Here is a 22,475-nt window from a genome sequence, read left to right on the forward strand (position 1 = left end):
CTGTTTTGTTTGGTTTAGAGACAGCGTCTCACTTCAGCTCGTAGTCTATTCAGGCTGGCTTCACTCTTAAGGCACGCCTACCTCTGCCCCCCAAGGGCTGGGATTACAGGTGTACCCCACTGTGATCACTGAACAGAGGCTGGTTTCATTTATCTTCCTCTATTGCTTTCTACCTTGCTGTTTTTTTTTTTTCTCCACATTTCTTGGGGTGGGGGTGGGGGGTAAAAAAAATAAATTAAAAAGAAAGGACAGGACACGCCTGCTCCCAGGTATGGTGAAGGAGAAGTTTATTATAGATATGTTGGCCAGCATAGCCAGGGGTAGACACATCTGGGAGAGTCCATTGTGGTCATGACCCTGAACCATGTAGAGAGAAGGGGAGGGGAAGGGAGACAGTGGAAACCAAGCAGACACCAAAGGTACAAAAAAGGGATGGGTAGCCAAAGTGTCTGTATGTAGGGAAGAGCCTCTGGGAAGGGCCTGGAGAGTTCAGGGCAGAGGGTGGGGTATGCCAGCCATACCCTGTAAGAGGAAGGGAGTGAAGGATGTTGGGTAAGAACTGGAGGCTGGGCCTCTGATATGTTAACTAGGTCCCTCAGCCACTTGTGCCAGGTTGGAACTTAACAAGGGCCGAGTACACACACCACAGTGTGCTGGGGAGGTCAGAGGACACCCTGCAGGAGTTCTCGGCTTCCTCACCGACCCTCCCCCCCCCCCCCCCGAGACTGAGCTCAGATAGTCAGATTTGGTAGGTAGCAAGTATCCTTACCTGCTAAGACATCTTGTCAGCCTAGGCTCATTTAAAAAAAAAAAAGGTTTATTTTTACTTTGCATTATTCATATGCATGTATGTGTGTGTGTGTGTGGGTGTGTATGAGAACAGTTCCCCGCTGAGGCCGGGAGAGGACACCGAATTCTCTGGAGCTGGAGCTACAGGCTTTTGTGAGCTTCCAGACATGGGTGCTGGGAACCAAGCTCAGGCCCTCTGTAAGAGCAGTGAGTGCACGCTCTTAACCACACAGCCATTTCTCCACTGGGCTCATTCTTCTAATACAGGAAATTGTTAGGAGGCTGGGGATGTAGCCCACTTGGAGAAATACAGGCCTAGCATGTGGAAAGCCCTGGGTTCCGTCCCTAGGACTACAGAAACTGGACACAGTGACACATACCTGTCACCTCAGCACTGAGAGGGCCAGAGAAGAGCAAGGTCATCTTTGGCCATGTAGTGAGTAAACAGGTTTTCTCCACTGACAAAAATAAGCCCGTTCAAGCCGAATTAAAAGTATTAAAGGCAGGTTTATTGGGGGTAGCTCTTGGGCAGGTTCACCAGTCCCAAGGAATGGGGTAAGGGAAATCACCATGCAGACTGGGGGACAGAGAGGGAAGCAGAGAGTGAAAGAGATAGCACACATACACATGCAGGGAAAGAGAAATGCAGAGAGAGAGAGAGCGCAAATGGTCAAAATGTCTGGATTATACAGGGAAAAGCCTGTGGGGGAGGGAAAGCCTAGGCCTTGGCCTGAAAAGTTCAGGGTAGAGGAGGACTATGCCAGCCATACCCTGTAACAGGTAGGGACTGAGGAATGCTGGGCCAGAACCTGGAGGCCAGGTCCACTTTGACATGTTAAATAGACACTTCAGCCGCCTGTCCCGGGTCTGAAACCCAACAGAGAGTTAAAGGCCAGGCTGGGTTACATGAGACCCTGTCTCAAAAAATCTAAAAGGAAAAGAAGCTATGATTATGGATGATACATCAAGGCTTGGAACAGGCCTGGGTGGTGAATAGCTGGAGGTGGCTGTTTCCTGGGGGCCTCAGTAGTGGAAGCCATTTGCCTTTTAGGAAAATCTCTCTGGTGCTGGGGGGGAGGATGCATATCAATAATGTTGAGACAGGAAGGGTGGAACTTCCCAGCCCTCTGGACCGAGACTTCTTTTGCAGAACGGCCTTGCTTGAGTATCTGCCCTCCACCTCCAAGCCATCTGTAGCAGTGTGAACGAGAGCATTCTCCACAGGCTCGGCATTTGAACACAGGGTTCCTGGTAGGTTCTGTTCGCAGAGGTCTAGGAGGCGTAGCCTGCTGGAGGACGTAGTTCATTGTGGATGGTTATGAGGTTTCAAAGTGCCACACTGTCCGTGTGTGTGTGTGTGTGTGTGTGTGTGTGTGTTGACCCAGGGTCTCTCTACAGAGCCTTGGCTGTCCTTGAACTCACTCACTATGCAGACCAGGCTAACCTGGAACTCACAAGGCTCCACCTGTCTCTTCCTCCTGAGCGCTGGGATTAAAGGCATGTGCCACCATGCCCAGCTTGCCAGTGTGCCCTTTCTGCTTCGCGCTTACTGTGTGAAGGTGTGAACTCAGTTTCCTGGTCCAGCCACTGCGCCTCTGCCGTCTTGGATTCTCACCCCTCTGGAACCAGAACCTAAGTCAGTTCTTCCTTGAGTTGCCTTGGTCATGGAGCTTCTTCACAGCAGCAGGAAAGCACACTACAACCTCCAAGTCTAGCCATGAGTCCTTTACTCTGTGTCTTCTGCGCCGAAGCTCTAGTAAACCACTGCAGTGCCAGGATACTGCATCAACGGGGCATCCAGCCTCTGTTCTTGCCTCGTCCCATGTCATCTCCCTCCAACAGTGCCCATCGCAGCCTTGGAAAATGTCAAGCCAGGACTATTATCTGCCCGCCAGGTGTGTCCAGTCTCAACATTAGGACCCAATATTGTCATCGACAAAGTTCACGCACCAGAAATGCTCTGTGTAATCACACATGAATCTCGTAATGTTTTAAAGAAGTTTATGTTTTTATGTTTGGGCCACATTTATCAGTATTCTTGGCTGCATGTGGCCCCCGGGCTGAAGGTTAAACGCACTGGGGCCCTAAACCCTCTCTTACATTGGCTTCCCAGGCACCTCACCTCCAGGAGACCTGTGCCATCTCTCCTCCGCCTGCCTCACCTGCACCCACTCTTCCTGTTTACCAAACCCAGACACACCTTCCTGGTTCCTTGCTGGTCCTTTAGCCGGCAGCCTTCAAGTCACCGGCTTCTTGGTGCAGGTTTCCGCCCAAAGGTCACCTCCTTGGAGAGCCTTATCTAAGGACGTTACTCTGGCCTGTGTTTTGTTTCTTCCATAACACTGCTAAAACTACATTCTTGACAGGCAGTCCTCGTGGATGTTTACACAGTTTTATTAATTCTGATTATTGAGTGAATACCTAAATGCCTTCCCTAGGCCTGACAGATAAAGAAAGGGGCGCTCTAAACACCCCCGCCCCCATTCTAGACCCCCTCCCCGAAAGCTCTGTCCTACTTGACACTGACCCTCAAATTCCCCAGAACCACAACTGGCACAGGAAACAGTTAGTGAATAGACAGTAAGCCAAATTCTGGATCTGCTCTGTGTTAGCTTCCCTTTGAGGAAAGCTGGGGAAAGGGAGGTTAGAGGTCAGGGTCAAGAGGAGGCTATGGTGTGGACAAGCTGCTCCGTTTCTCTCAGCACCGGTTTGCTCATTCATTTTAGAAAAGGCAGCAGAACACTTTGCTCACTGGGCTGCAGGCGCCCAGCAGCAGCAGGCACACCATCCACCCCCTCCCGGGGTTTACAGGCTAGAAAGGGTGCACTTGGTGCCTACTGACCTGTTCAGTGTCCCTCAGAGTTAGAGCCGTGCTCTCCAAAGCCGACCCAGGAAGGACGACGTGGGTGTTGGGGCTACCTGGAGCCATCTGGCGCATCTTTCTGGACTGTTTGTTTTACTGGGAAGTAATCTAAAACACTGTTTGTTATAGTAACATAACGACAGATACTTACTGAGGAGGATGAAGAATTCATCTGAGTGTGCTCTGAGCATTAGCACTGGGCCCTGTGCTGATGGTATTGTGCTTGGAGGATTTTGGTTAGGGGCCTTTTGGGCTCACAAAATGACTTCCTGCTACCAACAGAGGATTCTATTCTGTGCCTGTAAGACCCCTCCCCCCCTCCGCAGAGGGAGCAGGTGGCTTCCTGCTCTGCCCTAGTTGAGGCAAAGGAGGATCCCAGAGGCTGAGAAGGAGCAGGTGAAGTTACAGACCCTAATCCATTTTCTCCTAGCTCTTACCACAGCCCACCATGCCTGCCCATTGGCCTCTACCCACCCTCCCCAATCTGGACATAATTCTAGTCATTATCCTGGGATGTTATTACCAACTCTATAAACAGACACTCTCTGTAAACAGCATAGGTAACTGCTTCTGAACATAATTACAGGAGATGTTTCCAGACCCGCCATTGCATCAGAGCAAATGATAGCTTCCTTTCCTATCGTTAATACTCCCATATTAGGGGCCTATCAGGGCCAATTAGTCAAACCCCAGCAGCGAGGGGGTGAGAAAGACCTCCCAAGTCTCCCACTGCCTGCAAAGTAAGAAGGGATCCCTCAAGATCCCTGCTAGGAGTCGATGGATTAAAACCCAGAACCCGGTCCTACCCCTCCTTAGCTTCATGGACTCCATCCTCACACACACCCTACACCTCCACCCTCGCACACCCCCCACCTGCTGCTTCTGCAAGGGGTAGCTTCGAACTTGAGGAAAGTCAAGATTTCCAAGAATACCGAGAACGCCTCGGGCCTTAGGCTCTGCGGACACCACTGCGTGCAGCTGCCTCCCCACAAAAGTACAAGCGAGTTCTTTCAACTTGTGGACAGGTCACCTTCTGGTCTTAAGACTCGGCCAGCAGACCTGAGATGGGCTGAGATGGCTGATACCCAGAGCCGTCATTGCAGGCAACTGAGCTACGCCCAGGTGCTATCCATGATGCTACACGCTACCGGCCTCCAACCGGTCGGCTCTCCGTCCCTTCCTTATCTCCCGTCCTCACCGCTTCCTCTTTCTGTCTGCCCCTCCCCTCCGCTTTCCACCCTCATCTGCTCTCCAGCGTTGCAGTCCGCTGCCCGCCCCCACCCCTTCTTCCTGTCCCTGCTGTGCCGTTGGGTGGTATCTCTCCAGAAGGGCGGGGGAGGGGAGGGTGGAGCAAAGGGCGCAGGCCCTGCTAGGCTTCTGGAATCTCTCGTCGTCCTCAAGCAGGGGCGCCGCTGTGGCTGGGCCTCCGAGTGCGGATTTTCCGCTTGCATCTATCTACCGGAGGACACAAAGGCCAGCTCCAGGCGTGCGCGGGGGAGCGCGCTCGCACCCACGACTGTGCACACACACACACACGCACAACTGCACAAAGGCGTGCTACCTCTGCACGCGCGCGCGCGCGCACACACACACACACACACACACACACACTCCCGACAGGCTCGCGCGCACGGCCGTGCACACGCACCCACACTGGCACGCGCTCGCGTGCACGCGCTCCCGTGGACCAGCAGCGGCCGGCAGCCCGGCCCTCGGTCTCTGGGCGCGCACACGCAGAGCCGCGCACGGAGCCACACAAGCGCGCTCACACCCGCACGCTCCACGCCCCTGGCGGCGGCCCGGGCGCTGAGCTGCTGGAGCGACGGGCGGGGACCCGGGCGGGGGCGGCGGCGGCGACAGCAGAGGAGGCGGAGCGGGGTAGCCGGGAGCGGGCTGGCCCGCGCTCCTCCTGGCGGCCGGGGATTTTCCAGCCTGGGCGCTGACGCCGCGGACCTCCCTGCGGCCGCCGCGGACCATGGGCGACAAAGGGACGCGGTGAGTGCGGGTGGCCGCCCTGCCCCGTGCGCGCGCGGGGACGACCTGGGCGAGGGCACGGGCGGAGGTTCCAACCAGCGTCACCCGAGGTCTGGCACTCTGTTCTCCGCCGGAGCCTCTTGTGTGGTCGCCGGACAGAGCCATGTGGAAGGACCGAGCTGGCTAGGGTGGGCCAACCCATCTGGTTCGCGGCTCCGAGGCGAGACGAGCTCACACACCCAGCCCTGCACCCTCCTGCTGGCACACACTGACAGCCGCGGCCACACTCTTCACACTGGTGACACGACGACGTCACACGCGTTGCCTCTCGCGCGCGCACACACACTGGTCTGGCCACGCGTTCTTGCTGACGGTCCTGTTGGCATACACAGGTCCCCACTCGAACGCGCACCAGCTCTAACACACCCTCGTGTTGCCGCACACATGTGGGCAGACGCCGACACACATATCCCGTCACATGGATGCTGCAAAGCACGCTGTGGCTAGTGCGCGCGGTCTGTGTGTCAACCCGCTCCGACATGACACCGACAGGACGCGGTGCGGCCACATGTCTTAGCTACAGACCGAGGCGAACCGCAGGGATGCATGTCAGAAAATGCCTGCAGGGCCTGCCCACCCCAGGGCCTTGGATACGCTCACTCCCTGTCTCCCCATGGCGGGGCTGGAAACACGGGTCACCGGAGCGGAGGACTCTGGGACCTGGAAAGGCAGGTCCCATTCGCAAGGCCTCCTTCGCCTCTGACCTCCAAAGCATATCGCTGGAGGCTACAGCTAGCTGAGGGAGGTGAGGGGAACTGTTTTGTAGAGCCTGCCTTGAAAGGAGAGGTGAGGCCCTGGAGGTGGAAACTAGGTCAAAGTGGGAGGGTTAGGGCAGAAGCAGCTCAGCTCTTGGGGTCAACCCTTGTGACCTAGACCAGCCTTGGCCAACTTTATATCCTTTAGTCTTCCCTGGACGTCTCACTGTGGCTCTCCCTGCCCCCTCCCCTGGCCTTCTTGCACGGGCTGTTTTTCATTGCTTTTCTTTTGCTCTTAATTTTTGTGTCCTTCTCCCTGCCTTTACCTTCTCTCTTTCAGCATTTATTTATTAAGCCCCTGTTGTATATACTAGGCATAGCATAAGGGATGAGAGATGGTCAGAAAGGAAACATCGATGTAGGTCACATGTTGGGACCCTTAAACAAATTGATTTTTTTACCCACTGACAGCTGAGATAGTGTGTGAAAGGGGCTCTGGAGGTTATGCCCATTTCCCAGGAGGAGAAACTGAGGCACTGGGGTAACTCAGACACCTCGTGTTTTAAAAACTGCCCGCCCCCAGCCTCTCTACTGATGGCTCTTCCAGGAGGTTACTTTTCCTTTTCTGCTTTCCCCAAAGAGGAACCAAAGGGTGAGAAAGGTCGCCTCCCTTGCTTAAAGGTCAGGAGGAGGCAGAGGCCAGAGCCCACTGTGTCTGCAGCTCTCCGCTCAGCTCTTCGTGGACTCCAGGTGTGAGGGCTAGTAGGGTACCCACTCTCTGCAGAGGTACAGCCTGGGGAGACTGCAGAGGCCCAGGAGGTGTTTGCATTCGCCGTGACCCTGAGGGTCAGTCCCGGTGCAGCTGGCCGGCCAGCACTGTGACCCAGGCTTCCGTCCTTGGAGGAAGGATGCCAGACTCTCTCATCAGCCACATCCATCTCCCCTCACCCCCCAGGGACCCCCTGAACCCGTAAGGTCGTGCTTTGCTCTCTGCTGGGCACAGCAGGGAGCCGGCCGCCATTGCCTTCCCCTTTGTTCTCCTGTGCTGCTGGTGACCAGGGTGACTCAGCCCTGCTGGGCCTCCCCGCACTAGAGACGTGTCACAGCTCCCTGATAGCGTGAATTGTCACAGGGTGAGGACGCCACCGTGGCCTGCCAGACACCTGTTGGAAAACCTGTGTGAGGCCAGAGCCTTTGCCCTTGATTTTGGCTGCTTGATTCTAACTCAAGCGCAGACCCACCGTTCCCATCTGTAAGATGGAGCAATCAGAACTTCGACTTTCACGGCTCCCAAGAGCTTACTGAGCTCACAGGACGTAGGAATATGCCGGGAAATACGACTAGGTAGATAAAACCCCACCTGTTCCTGCTCGCTCTCCCTCCCTGAGCCCTTCCAGAACACCGTGAACTCTGCCATCCCCTTTCTAGACCAATCTGGATAAGAACATTGCAAAGAGGCTTTCACCATTGTGTCCCACTAGCCGCGACATTTCGCTCTGTGACCTGGAAAGGACACTGCGAATACTCAATACTCTTAGGCTCTGGAGCCGTCATCACACCTATCGGCCTGTCAGAGAAAGTGATAATGGACACTAATCAAAACGGTCACTGCCCTCTGGGAAATCCCTGGGTTGAGAGAGAGGAGTCACAAGGCAGGAACATGCTCGCACCAAGGTGGGACCGTAACAGGGGTCCCAGGAGCACAGATTCATTCATTAAAGGGAGTGGCTTCTTTGTGCCCTGAAGCTGGAGTTTCTAGAGCTGAGCCCCAGAAGATTTATCCCCAGGTGACTGTGATGCAGGACCTAGTGCTGTGGTAGGTGGACCCTCGTCCCCACCAGGGCTCTGGGCTAGATGTGGCCCAAAGTGAATGAACCAGGAAGTGGGGCCCGGCAAGCTAGATGGCTGATTGGACCTTGGCTGCCTACCTGAGGTTAGAGTTATGTTCGCATTTTCTTGGAGATGGCTCTAGGAAAATGCTTGCTGCTTAAGCATGGGGCCCTGAATTGTCGTCTCCTGAACCCACATAAAAGCTGGATGTGGTGGTCCCTAACCCTGGAGCTGGGGGTGAGGGTCAGGAGGGGAAGGGATGTGGAAACGGGTGTGTTGCTGGAGCTCTCTGGCCAGCCAGTCTGGCACTCGGATTTAGTGGAGACTCTGTCTCAAGACATAGGGTGGAGAGGATCTGAGGAAGAGATCCGATATTAACTCTACATACGTGCACATTATATGTACATGCACATCAGCACACATTCGAGAAGTATGTGCATTATCTCATTGTATTCTTCCCACAGTTTAGTAACATGGGAATGGCTGTTCCCATTTTAAAGGTGTGGAAATAAGCTAGGAGAGAGAGGAAGCATGTCCATTATCACTCAGTCCGCCAGCATCTAAACAGAGGTCCCCCTGCCCACCAAGTCCTCTCTGCTGCCCTATGCATACGGCTACCGAGAGGGAAAGGGGCTTGTCCTGTCCACAGCTGGCCTCTCAGCTGCCCCCAGCCAGTCCTAACTAACTCCAGAAAGTGACCTGAAGGCTCATCTTGAGGCAACAGGAGGGATGGGGTGGAATTTCCTTTGCGACAGATGTTGATGAACACTCTCCCCACTCTATGCACGCTCCCCCCACCCCCAGGTTCCAGGGAGGGAGAGTGGTTGTAATGGGGATTTGCAGTCACCAGCTCTCTGTGAACCTTGGCTGTCTTTCTTGAGGTGGTTAAGCCCTGCGTGACCCATCTTGGCTAGAACATGGGGAAGTCCTGTGGCTTTGGCAGGACTGCTCCTGGGTTGCTGCTAGGCGTGGCGGGGAGCCTGGCCCAGTGTCCCTGATTCCCAGCTGGCTTCAGGCTACAGACTCCTTTGATGGCTCGTTTCCTTTCAAGTCTAGACCTCCTGGCTGAAACCTCTAGTTGGCATGGGGTCAGGGGTCCTTAGTCTCGGGCTTGCCTCTTCCGGGGCCTTTCCCACGGGCCGTGTTGGTCGAAGACAGCAATGGGGAGGCACAGAGTAGCCACTTGCCCTCCGCCAGGCTCTCCTCTCCACTGCCTCCCGGGGTGACACAGCCGACTGACTCTCCAGCTAAGGCCTGCATGGGTGGCGGGACCTTTGGACCTCAGGTTAGGGACAGAAGAACAGGTAGGGACTCGAAAGGCTTCTGTGTGGAGGATGTAGATGACCTTGGTGTCAGGAGAGGGAGAGCAAGGAGAAAAGATGGTGAGGAGAGCACCGGTGTGTGAAATGGAAGGAGGCAGCAGACAGCTGAGGACAGCTGGGGCCTGACGTCCCAGAAGCAGGGAAGGACTACAGAGGGTGGAGGAGTGGCTGCAGCCAGATCCCCATGTTTACCAGAAGATGGTGGATAGCTTAGTGGAGTGCAGAGATTACTGCTGAGTAAAGCAGGCAGAGGAGGAAGGAGGAGTCCCTGCTTGTCTGTGTGCCTCCAGGACCTCTGAGCTTCTGAAATCAGTGAGGGCTTCCTGGAGGAATCCAGGTCTGGTAGGATGGAAAAAGCGCAGTGTGGTGTGTGACATGCCAGGGCAGGCACGCTCCCGGAGTGAGTAAGTGAGGGTCCTCTGGCTCTGGTGGAGGTCTGGAAGGGCTTCCTGGATCAGCTGACCCTGAGCTGGCTGCTGGAGCTCGAGGAAGGTCTAGGTGGCAGGAGGAAGAGCCCATGCCAAGGTCTTGACACTAGCTTAGCCACTGAGTAACGTGGCGTGTTCTCACTTGTACCTGGAATGGGGCAGGGGGAGGCTTTGTTCCCCAGTTGGTGAGCTCTTTTTGGTCTGGCTGTGACTGCTTCTTGTTGGTGGGCCCACCAGCCTTTAGATCTCATTCTTGGAAGATGCCTGGCAGAGCTTTGTTGAACTAGATTGAACTCTGTCCTCTTTATGCCTCTGCTCTCAGCCCCAGAGGGGCCCCCTGAGTGCTGATGTAAATTCCATCCCTTCCATTAGGGGTCCCTCAGAACCAAAGCACTACTTCTCACTTTGGAGTTGGGTGTCCAGAGGAGGGGGATCAGGGCTCCCAGGCCGAGGCTCTAGCACTCTTTCAGACTGGAGGCTGCTTAACAGAGTGTCACTACGACATAAGGCCTGTGGGGTTACTGACGGCGAGGGTCATTACTGTATATATGCTGGGACAGAACAGGGGTCCTCCTGGGCAGATTTCCAGGCCCTGCCCTGCCATGTGCGGGGTGGATCCTGTCCCGGGGGTGGGTGGCTTGATTCCTAGCAAGGGAGTGGAGAATGGGGGTAGGACTGGGTGACTGGGGAACAAAGAGCTCCGTTGTCCAGCCCCTTCTTTGCCTCTCTCCTCATAGGAGCCCTGGCTGGGTCATCTCTCAGGAGACAGCCTCCTCCTTCCTGGGACTGGCCCATCTCTAGCCCTACCTCAGAAGAACTCCTTGTTCCTGCTAGGGAGACCTGATGCCAGATGAGGCCCCAGGAGGCCAGGCCCCAGGGGCTGGACCTCACAGGTCCCTGGAGGTCTGTGTGATTGAAAGGATGGGGGCCAGTCTGGTGAGGTTCCCATAGAGCTTGGGTCCCAGGGAGAGAAAACTGACTGTTGGCTGAGGAGACTCAGCAAAGGCACGACTCCGTAATTGCTGAGCTGTGGGGCAGAGTGTCCCTTCCATGTTGGCCTGGGGCCTAGGGATTCAGTTAGGTCCTCTTAGTGCTTTTACAGCCTCACCCCTCTGATATGCCACCAATGGGGGTGGAAAGGTTTTGGCAAAGGACCAAGAGAGTAGACTGGGATGGACCATCCTAGGAGCCCTCCAGTCTGTGTTCGCTGTTCACACACTACTGTAAGACCTATGATGTGATTCACAGACTTTGAGCCCTAGCATCTCCTAACCAGCCTGAGGTGTGAGGCCCTTCTCTTGCATTCTGATTACTGGCTTTTCTTCTGGGGGCCAAAAATGGGGAGATGGACAGGTTAGACCTCTGTTACAGATGGGTGAGGCAAGGAAGCATGTCTAGGGTGTAGAGTCCGTGGTGATAGGATGTATCTCCTGTTGCTTTTGTGGCATCAGATCATCTGTTAGTAGTGGCCTTCACTGTTTGATTTCATCTCCAGTCTCCAGGGACATCAAATCAACTAGTTGTTGGCGGGTCCCTGAAGGTCAGCAGTATCTTCTGACTAGGCTATTTCTTCCCGGATATCTTTCCCGCTTCCCTTCAGTTCCCTCCACCCCTCACAGGGTTTCTCTATGTACCCAACTGTCCTGGAACTCACTCTGTAGACCAGGCTAGCCTTGAACTCACAGATCTGCCTGCCCCTGCCTCCCAAGTGCCGGGATCAAAGGCGTGCGTCACCCATGCCTAGCTCCTTCAAGACCTTCAGGGATCACTTCCTTCAGGAAGCAGCCTGGGTCTCTGCGGTACTCTGGGGATTGTCGAGGCTGGCCTTTCTGATGTCATCAGTCCTCTCAGGCATAGATTGGTGTGCTCTGGGAAAAACAAACTTCGTGCGTTTCAAATCCCACCTTTGACACTGAGAAGCTGAAAGTCTAACCAGTTATTTAGCTGCTTCTGGCTCACTGTAAAGCTCAGAGGGAGCTGTCTCAAGGGTTAGGTGGGTCTGACAGGCCTGGATTCCTCCAGGAAGCCCTCATTGATCCCCAAAGCTTTTTGAGCTTTGCTGTCTTCTCATGCACACGCTTTCCTCTCTCCCTGCTTGCATCTTGTGATATTCTAATATGAAGCAAGAACTCTGCAAGGGTGCCTGGCCCAGGTTGCCTGTCCCTAGTGTCTGTGCAGACACTGAGCTCCATAAATACTTGTTCAGTGAAGGAAGCGGAATGGAGGCGTTTCAGTGGGAGATGTCCTCAGAGGGGAGAGAAGGATTTCAGAGTAGCACAGAACCACAGGAATTAGATTAGGCTCATGGCCCAAAAGACAGAGGTCATGGGATGGCCAACTTTCTCTTGATTAAAAGATGTAGTTTCTGATCATGGAACTTGCTGGCAGGGGATCCATGACCCCTGGAGCTGCTGCTGCTGTTGCTGCTGCTGCTGCTGCTGCTTCCTCATGGTAGCACTGTCTGAGCATCTGTCTGCTTGTTCAAATCTCATGGTACTCAGGTTTGAAACCATGTGTGCTAGACAAGTGCTCTGCTGCTGAGCTGTAGCCCAGCCTTGTTTCTGTTTTTAGGCAGGGTCCCTAGTTCAGGCTAGCCGTCATCTTCCTATACAGCCAAGGTTGATCTTGAACCTTTGATCCTCCTGCCTCTACCTCTAGAGTGCTGGGATTACAGGCCTGTATCAGTATGCTTGGTTTATGTGGTGGTGGCAGGGGTGCCAGGGCCTCATGCATACTAGGCAAACACTTAGACACTTAATCATCTGAGCTACATCCCAGCCCAGATCCCACTTCTTAAGTGCCCCATGTAGAGCCATCTTCCCCCTCAGTGTGGGCTCCTTCTGTCTTGCTCATCCTCAGACGTCCCTGAGCCTGTCTTTCTTTGCTTTGGACAGTGGCGTGAGAGAGCAGGGAGTCCCATTTGAGAGTGGACATCTGGGCCTGCCTACAGTACACCCAGTGTGGTTTGACCTGGCTTACAGAGGGGACCCTGGCTACCCATGATCTTCCTGGATCAAGGAGCTCTTTATGCAGTTCAAGAGCCTGCCTTGGCTGGCAGAGCCTAGGTCTTCCCATTGGCTGCCCAGTGGGCAAGTGCTCAGAACCCACCTCATTATAAGGGACAGAATTCTGGGCACTGGATCCAGCAGGCTGTGGTCATAATCAGCTAATTAAACCTCCTAAGAATGGATGTTTGGTGCAGAGGAGTATGTAGGGGGGTCAGAGAGGGTGGTGAGGCTGGGAGAGAGTAAAAAGAGGCCGAGAGCTGAGCCTGCTGGGCAGATCTGGGAAAGGGTAGCAGAAAGAAGGGAGAGGAGCTGGAGAGCAAGGAAATGTATAGATGCAGAGTGGTTGCCACCCCGGCAAAATGGGAGCCCGAATCCCACTTCCTCACTGTCTCTCATATCAAGGCAAGCCGCGCCTCTTCTCCGAGCCCCAACTTCTCAAGCTTTGGCCTAGGAAGTTCTGGGTTCTCTCCCCATTTTACAGGTTCTGTGATGAGGGGGGGAAAAGGCCCAAGCGGAAGCAAAGGCATAGCCTCCAGCAGCCTGCATCTCCGGAGGAGCAGACAGTGCCCTGCTTTGCTGTAACCCTCTGGTCTGGTTAGCCCTGGGCCAAGCTGTTATGGGTTAATTGGAAGGGAAGGCTTGCCAGTAGCCAGCTAGGCTGCTGCTCTCCCCAGGCACCTCCTATCCCCAGGCTGAGTCCTGCCCAGTACGGTCCTGTAATTCTAAATAGTGTTCACAGGAGAGACTGCTTAAAGCTCTGCTTTCCCTCCCCAGGGATGAAGCAGTGTCTTTTCCGTCTCTGTAGAAATCTCCCAGGTAGGGCTAGAGAGATGCCTCAGTGGTTAAGAGTGCTGTCTGCTCCTCCAAAGGACCCAGGTTCAATTCCCAGTACCTACATGGCAGCTCACAACTGTCTATAACTTCAGTTCCAGGAATTCTGAAACCTTCATACCAATGTACAGAGAATAAAATTAAATAAATAATTTTTAAAAAGAAATTTTCCTCCCAGGTAGTTCTCTCCCTCTCTGTGTATGTGTGTGTGTGTGTGTGTGTGTGTGTGTGTGTGTGTGTGTGTGTGTGTTTAGATGTGGAGTGTGTATTTTACAGTAAGGCAACCTCAGCTACTACCCACTGAGCTCTCACTAGTTCACTATCATGACCCTGGTCAAGGAGCTTGGACTCTCTGGGCCTCAGTTTCCACATTTGGGAAGTCAGTATGCCTATCACACTGGGTGGCTGTGGGCCCAGAGGTTAGGATAAAATCACTAATACAGACAGGAGTGGTGGTGCACAACTGTGGTCCGAGCACGCAGGAGGATTGCCTGGAACTTGAGGCCAACCAGCATCTGAGATAAAAGGGCCAGTGAGATGGCTCAGCGAGTGAAGGCACTTGCTGCAAAGACTAACTCCCAGAGTTTGCTCTCCAGAGAGAACGGCTTCTTATTCACATGGACACACAAATAAATAAAGTGTGATATGTACGTCACTTGTTATCGACGCCTGGGAAATGGACTTTGGCTTTTGTGTGCCTCTCCCCTCCACTCATCCCCTCCCTGTTCCTCCTTCGTGATTTCCTCTCCTGACTCTCCCCGGCTGGCCCTGCGTGCTCTGCTGGATGGTGGTCAGCGGGGTTGCCCAGGGCCATAGGAGAAGACCAGTCATGACAGGAAAGGGAAGTGAGATTATTACCCAGGGCCATCGTTGTAGTGCTGGGGTGGGGTGCCTCCTCTTTGGCTCCTGCTGCCAAAGCAGATTTTCTAAGAGGAAGTGGGGAGAGATTGCAAAGCTGAAAGGTTGGAGCAACTGTGGGTTGCTCCAGAGGCCCTTGGCCTCTCAGCCCAGCCCCAGCCCTAGTTCCTTTAACCCTCACCCCCTGTTCAGAGTACAGAGCCTGGGTTTGCTGCCAGGGAAGCCTGCAGGCCACTTTTTCACACACTTGCAAAACAACAGCCCTTCCCGGTTCCCAGCATTCAGCAGGAGGGGCTGGAGAGATGTCGGGAGGGCTGGGGCCTGGCAGCACACGGCAGGAGGCTGCCTCTGCTTCCCCAGCCTCTTGCCAGCTGCAGAGTGGGGCTGTGACCTGCCCCCAGCCAGGGCCTCTGACTTGGAGGATGAAGCCTAGGAGGCTGGTTATATAAGTCAGCAGGACTCTCTGCTCACTTCCTTCTTCCCTACCCAGTGAGGCCCTGCAGGCGGGAGGCAGGTGCTGCTTTGCTCAGAATCTAGGCCCAGCAGGTTACAGTGACTGTGCTGAGGTGGGGTGGGGTGTGGGGTGGTCTCCTCGTCCACGCCCTGTGGGACAAGCCTGCGGCCTGCCTCAGTGCAGGCCACTGGGATGGCAGTGAGCATTGCCTCCTCCCACACTCTGAGGAGTCAGCTGCAGAACTTCATTAGAGGAAGCAGGCGGCAGGCCTGAGATCATTTGCCTACAAACTGGCCCCAGAGGGGAGCTGGCCTCTGCAGCCAGAAGAACAGATCGCCAGCATTTTTCAGTTTGTTCCATTCCATTCCACAAACATTTCTTCAGTGCTGGGTAGGTGCCAGACCTCTGCTACAGGCATGTCCCTGGAGTGGCCCAGACTACCACAGTGGACATTTAAGGAGCAGTTCTCGGTGGCTGGTGTCCTGGCCGTCCTGGAACTCTCATGAATGAAAAGCTGTTGGGGCTTTCAGAAACGGCTTATTCCCTTTCTGCTGGGCCATGCCACTCCCCTCCCCAGGAGGTGCTGATGAATAAAAGTTTCTCTGAGTGTCTTGCAGGTCCTGTGCTGGACACGCTGGACATCTGAGATAGGCAGTAAGCCTTTTATGTTCCTTTATGTTTGGGGGAGAAGGAAAGTAAATGGTTATAACTAACCTTCCTTCCTTCCTTCCTTCCTTCCTTCCTTCCTTCCTTCCTTCCTTCCTTCCTCCCTCCCTCCCTCCCTCCCTCCCTCTCCCTCTCTTTCTAAAATAGGGTTTCTCTGTGTAGTCCTGACTGTCCTGGAACTCACTCTGTAGACCAGGCTGGCCTCGAGCTCAGAGATCCACCTGCCTCTGCCTCCAGAGTGCTGGTGTGCACTCCACTTCCCAGCTGGCTGTAACATTCTTAGGGGAGTAGTAAGCCGTATCGGTTTACAACTGGACATAACCACCCAGGACTAAGGCTCAGAGACCACGATACATAACAGGGGACACCTGAGCATGCTGTGGGAGATACATTTGATAGGACTAAGAGATGAGCTTGGAGGTGTGTGAAACAGGCCTTCATCTGGGACTGGAGAACCCCTTGTGTCAGCTTGAGTTTCATGGCTTTTGGTAAGGAGTTTCTTGGGAATGCAAAACAAAACAAAACAAAACAAAACAAAACAAAACTGGGTTGACGCTAATCATGGTGGTGCATGCCTGTAATCTCAGCACTCGGGAGAAATGGAGGAGTGTGAGGTCATCCTGCTGTACATGATAAGCTGCAGACCAGCCAGGGTGACATAGCAAGTTGTGCTCCCCCCCCCCCTTAAACAAAACAGAAACAAGAAGGTCAAGAAATCAAGGGTGAAAGTCAAAGTGTCACAGTGAGTGCTCTAGGGAGATTACAAATGAGATGGACATATTGGCAGACACTGGGCTGACAGTGCTGGAGGCAGGGCTGCCCAGAGCAGGGGTGGTCGTGGTAGGGGCTGGCCTGCTGGCAGCCTGGGGTTTCCAATCTCCTCTCCAACAGAGCAGATCCCACAGAAGACCACTGGAAGTTTCCAGCAGAGTACGAGACTGGGGAGCTAAGTCTTAGGAGAGACAGCACCCGTTTGGGATTGTGGCCAGGAAGGGGCATGTATGCTAGTCTCTATAGTTTAGGGTGCCATCTTTGGGGACATTACAGAGGGCAGCAGGCTAGGGTTTTCACCCCAGTGTCTGTCTGTGGGTGAGATGCTGAAATTGTGGGGAAGTGGTACCCTCCTTTTTACTGGAGTGTCTATGCTAATGAGCGTGCCCAGCTTTAATAAGCAAGGCTCATCTGGTGGGTGAGATTCTTGTCAGGAGACTCTGTGGCCCTGGGGCTGGGAGAAAACGGAAGGCATTTAAAAAGACTTAGTAAGGAGAATTTGGATTTTTTTTCCCCCAATATCCTAAAAAGGACAAAGCTGATGACAGGTTATAATCAAGCAGTTATTATGCACACCACTCCTTCTCACATGCAGCAGCAGTGTGCTGCCTTTTCTGCAGCCATTCAGCAGCCATGATGGAAATCACCATTTTGCAAAGTGAACCCTGCAGTAGGAAATTTCCAGAGGACTGTGGTGAGCCCTGTGGCCACAGGTGATCCTGGGTTCCTCCAGCCACAGCTTCCTTATAATTGAGGTTGTCTCTGGGACAGATATGACTTGAGTCCATACTCCCTGAAGAGAAACCCACTCGCTGCCTTGGGCAGTCTCAGCTCAGACATTCAGTCTGAATGGTGATATTTGCATGTCTTCTAACACTGCTTCATTTCAACCAGCTTCAGATCTGGGCCCGTCCACTAGCCTTCTGCCTGTTCCATGGCTCAGTATATGGCCTTGAAGCAGTCCTTTTGTTTGGAAACACACCAGACCGTGACCTTCCCAGATTAAAAGCTAACCAGTTGCTCCTTCCAGGAGCATCCCTGGTTTTCAGGTGGCACCAAGATGGCTGCAGTTCCTGTCCCTAACTTCCTGCCTGCCGTTCCCACGCTGCGGACATTGGTGTTTCTTTACTGGCCATTGAGTTTCCATACTTTATATCTCTATCAGATCGGACTTTTTGTCTAGAGAGCCCATCCTCCTCTAATTGGTAGGAGCTTTTTTATATGTTCTTTTCAAGACTCACTTTCACTGTGTAATGCAAGCCGGCCTTGTACTTGAGGCGATCCTCCCGCCGCAGCCTTCTGAGTACTGGGGATGAAGGCGTGTGCTCCTAAATGTCTCTCCTTCCTTAGACCCTCCCATCCCCTCCACCCATCACATTTTGAGACAGGGTCTCATGTATCTCAGGCTGGCCTCAAATTCACTATGCATTCGAGGATGACCCTGAACTTGTGATTCTCCTGTGCCCACATCCCAAATGTTGGGGTTGCAGGAATGTGCTATTGGAATGGGTTTATGTTGCTGGGAACTGAAGCCATGGGAAGCAAGTATTTCTGCCAACTGAGCTACTTCCCCAGCCCCCTTTCCTTCTAGCTTAAGTTGAGCAGTTGTTGGGCACCTCTTTTAGGCGTGGAACTTTCTCTTGGCTCTGTGCTCCCCCAAGGAAGAACGAATAGTCCTCGTGGTCCCTTGGCACTGACAGGACTTCTTGGTGGCACTCTATGCCAGAGCAGGCTACCGAACAACAGACAGGGTTCTCTTACTCCTGTCAGAGGCTATCCTGGGGGTCTGAGTTAGGGAAGGTGGGTCGGAGTAGGTTCAGAGGAAGTGGGCCTGAGCTGCTGACCCAAAGGAGAAGCACCCTTTCCTTCTTCTCACTTCCTGGTTCCAGTGCTGAAAGAAAGCAGACAGAAGTAGTAGAAAAGGGGAAATGGATGCATTTTGGTCGGGAGATTGGGATTTCCTGGCTTGGAGGTGATTAAGCAAGGCCCAAGCCTCTCTCGACCTCCTTTCCTTTTCCTACGCACCTTCTGCCTGCAGGGGGCTCGCTGACAGGTGCTACAAAACTGACTTGGCATTCTTGTGTCTGTGCACCTCTGTTGTTTGCATGCTGGAATTCACCTTTCCTTTTATCTGTCTAGTTGGATCTGTCTACAAGTCTTGGTAAGCACTTGTAGCTCCATAACCTTGGGCCAGCCATGGGACCTTTCTGAGCCTTGGGTCCTTCAGCATACCATAGAAAGAACTGTGCCATCCTCGTAGCCTGCAGGCGCAGGGCCAAGCAGGTGTCTTTGAAAGCACCCGTCTGCTGGGTGGAGGCTGCTTTCAGGTCAGCAGCTTCCTGAAAGTGTTGACCATCACCTGGGCCAGGGCCAGGCACACAGTGCTATGCCAGACTTCTTGGGAGTGTCTTGTTTTTGCACTTCAGGGGACCCTAACCGCACCCCTAAGCTCAGTGCTGGGCACATTGGGGCAGAGTTACTTTCTTAGTTACTGTTCTATTGCTGTGAAGAGACACCACGATCAAGACAACTTATAAAAGGAAGCATTTAATTGGGGGCTTGGGCTTGCCAGCAGTATCAGAGGGAGAGTCCGTGACCATCATGGTGGTAATCATGGTGTCAGGCAGGCATGGTACCAGAGCAGTAGCTGAGAGCTTACACCTGATCCTCAGGCAGGAGTCAGAGAGAGAGGCTGGGCCTAGCATGGGCTTTTGAAACCTCAAAGCCCACCCCTAGTGACGAACGCACTGCCTCCAAAAAGGCCACGCCTCCTAGTCCTTCCTAAAACAGTCCATCAACTGGGAAGCAGACATTTAGACATAAGGAGACCGTTCTCATTTGAATCACCACATTTTCCTACTGAGAATTTTTCATAAAGGCTTGTGGATGAGGTGTATCAGTTGATGAATCAATGAGTTCATCGTTCGTGCAGGACAGGGGCAGGGACTAGAACAAATAAAAGCAAGCACTAGTTTGTGACGTGAGACAGGAAGCAACAAAAGTACCTGGAAGGCCCAGGCGGTGGACAGTGAGGAAAAATCTGGGCCGTGGGAAGTGGAAGGGCACAAGGCCCAGAGTGTGTGAGGCTCTGAAACGCGCTTCCGACGTCTAAGGCTTTCTTGGAGGTCTCAAGGAAAGGGAGGGCAGTGGTTTCTGCTATTTAGGAAGATCTGTTCCAAGTTCCCAGCTGCGCTTCTGCCCCAGCAGCTCAAGTCCTTCACTCTGTGGTCCACTCCCCTCAAAGTGTCTGTCTGGTGCTTCTTTCCTCCAGGGTGAGTTGAGACTGGGCCACGGCTAGGGCGGGAGGTGGGAGAGGAGGGCTTCAGGTCCACGCTCGGCTCCCTTCTCAGAAACGAAGGGCTCAGCTTCTCACCCGCCCCACATGGGTACAGCCCTCCACCTAAGCGGCTGTGCCACGGCTCCTGTAGAAAGGCCCTGGTGTATCTAGTCCATAGTTTATATACACTTACTTTTGAAAAACGGGGGATGAAACAACTTACCTGTGTGGCTGCTGGGACTATGCGGTGTGCTAGCTGGCAGGTGAGGGTCTCAGCGACTCTGGGTTGCAGGTGCAGCTGGGGGCAGATCCTGCCAGCGGAAGGATCTACTCAGGGATGTGCGTCAGGACCGCCAAGAAACCCACTGGTGTGGCCTCTGTGAGCATCAGGCCCCGGACTCAGACCCGGACCACGGCAGGGAGGGTTCCACACCGGAAGACCTTTCTCAGAGCCTCGTCTGTCTGTTGGGCGGGGGGCAGGGCCTTTGCGAAGGCGGGTTATGCTCAGATCGCCTCTGGGCCCTTCCTCCAGTCCCGAGGCAGATTTACTTCCAGGCAAAGCTGCACCTCAGCTTCAGGCCTTCCACACCCCAGGCTCCTCTCAGGGCCTCATCTTGTGTCCCAGGGCTCAGAGCCCTTCCTGAACTTTGAAAAAGGACGATCAGATGTATTGTTCACATATTAGGTTTTTTGTTTGTTTTAAAAACAAACTTCTGGGATGAGGGTTGTAGCTCGTGTACATGGCTTAGGTTTCCAGCACCCATAAACTGTGTGCAATGGTGCATGTCTGTAATCTTAGCACGTGGGAGACAGGGCGGGACAAACCAGGAGGGCGACTTTCTCTACATCAACTCTGCACAGTTGGACTGTAAAGGGACTATCAGAGACCGCACGAGCCTGTAAGGGGCTTTTCAGAGGGAAGGGCTGGAAGAAGCCTGGCCTGGCCTTCCCGGCTCCAGCGTCTGGATGAGGAATCTGGTTGCTTTGGGGCATGCAGCCACCGCCAGGGCAGCTTAGTGGAACTTCACTGCTCAGTAAGGAAGCCAGGTTCTGCTCTGCTCTTCTGCATTCCCAGTGGGGGCTGCCTGTCCTTCCCCAACGGCAGTGCCCACTTTAGGGAAGAGAGGGAGGAGATCTGGATGGGAGCTACAAGGAAAGATCGGGGGCCTGGTTATTAGGATAGGTTTTAAATTTCAGGTCAAACTGGGTGTGATGTGTACATCTGTCATCCTAGCGCCAGAGGGACTGAGGCAGATCAGTTCAAGACCACCTTCAACGGCATGGTGAGTCCAAGGTTGGCTTTGGCTACACGAAACCTTGTTTCAAAAGAAAAAAAAATCACATCTCACCTCTTGTGCTTGTCAGGTTAGTGAATGTGAAATAGTTACATAGTTTTCCTGAATTTTTTTTTTTTTTTAAATCTTCAAAGTGGGTTAATGCCATGTCCTTTCTGCCATAAGCCCCAAAAGAGATGATATGGGACTTCAGATAGGGCCTGGCACAGAGTGGGTCTTTAGATTGTGCCTGGCACTTTCCATAACCCTCGTTAGCTTACATTCTGCACTGTGCCCTGAGTCAATGTTGGCTCCTTGAGTTTTGTTCTCTTCATCTTGTGACCTTCCCCAGCCAGTACCCGGCGTCCCTGAGACATTTTGAAAGGGTCTGTAAGAAGAAAAGAAAGTTCTTTTAGCTAAAAACTTCCACGTTCTGTGCACCTACTGTGTGCTCCTGCCAGGGAGCTTTTGTGTGGTTTTTTTTTTTTGCCCTGCTGAGTGCCAGTGGCTGTGACTGTTGCCAGGGCTCCCGGAGGCCAGCAACTTTGTTCTCTGCAGAGCCCTGTAATCAAATTGCTGTTAGTGACAATCTGCCATCTGCCATCTCCCTGCCGTGGAATGCAGGCACGCTGGGAGCTGAGTCTCCAGGTTTCGGCGCTGGTACCAGCGGTATGCAGTATGAATTCCTTGCCGAGGACAGGCCGATGCTTCTTCTCCCTCTCCTAAGCCAAGCCTGCCTTCCTATCCAGCCCAGCCATTTTCTAGGTGGGGCAAGCCTGGTTCAGAGTCAGTTTCCTCAGATTCAGATCGGGCAGCCAGATAAATCAAGTGTTCTGCAGGGTCTTGGAGGAGGTAATGCTGAAAGCCAGCTGTTGTTTTCAGTGGATCTTCAAGAGTCCTTTCGTTTGACCTGTGATCCGTCCACCTGGGGTGGAGGGCCTGACAGCAGAGACAGTCTATTTCTAGGGGACCCTCACCACTGGCCTCACAATGGGTTGGAGCTCTGTGCAAAACTGTTTATGTTTCCACAGCAGAATTTATTGCCCAGCCTGGCCTTCTGCAATTAATTATAAACCAAACAAATAACTTGTCTCTGGGAGGCTGGGGACTGGCATAAACATTTATGTATAGCCAGGGGCCAGCCCAGAGGCTGGGTACTTCCCTCTGGCCTTGGGAACAGAGTGGATGGATGGGGTGGACCCGTTTCCACCTGAGCCTAGGAGGTCTTGTACGTGTGTTCTCTCTTTCAGTCTTCCAAATTACTCCAGACTTGGTTCCCCACTTGTAAAGGGAGACTCAGAGTTGAGCACTGTGTCCAAGACCACTCTGCTTGCAGGGAGAGTTGTCCATCTGCCCATCCATCTATCTGTCTATC

General features: G+C 53.5%; 1 protein-coding gene across 1 annotated transcript in view; it reads left to right on the forward strand.

Annotated features, from left to right (window-relative positions):
* The first annotated feature begins 5,326 nt into the window (after positions 1 to 5,326).
* Arrb1 (arrestin beta 1) overlaps positions 5,327 to 22,475 on the forward strand; it is a 69,789-nt gene continuing 52,640 nt past the window's right edge. Inside the window, exon 1 of the mRNA XM_060367635.1 lies at positions 5,327 to 5,647. Coding sequence (XP_060223618.1) covers positions 5,628 to 5,647 — 20 coding nt within the window. The 5' untranslated portion in view covers positions 5,327 to 5,627. The remainder of the gene's footprint in view (positions 5,648 to 22,475) is intronic.

The sequence above is a fragment of the Meriones unguiculatus genome, chromosome 14 (assembly GCF_030254825.1).
Source record: "Meriones unguiculatus strain TT.TT164.6M chromosome 14, Bangor_MerUng_6.1, whole genome shotgun sequence".
In the NCBI taxonomy this organism is placed as follows: Eukaryota; Metazoa; Chordata; class Mammalia; order Rodentia; family Muridae; genus Meriones; species Meriones unguiculatus.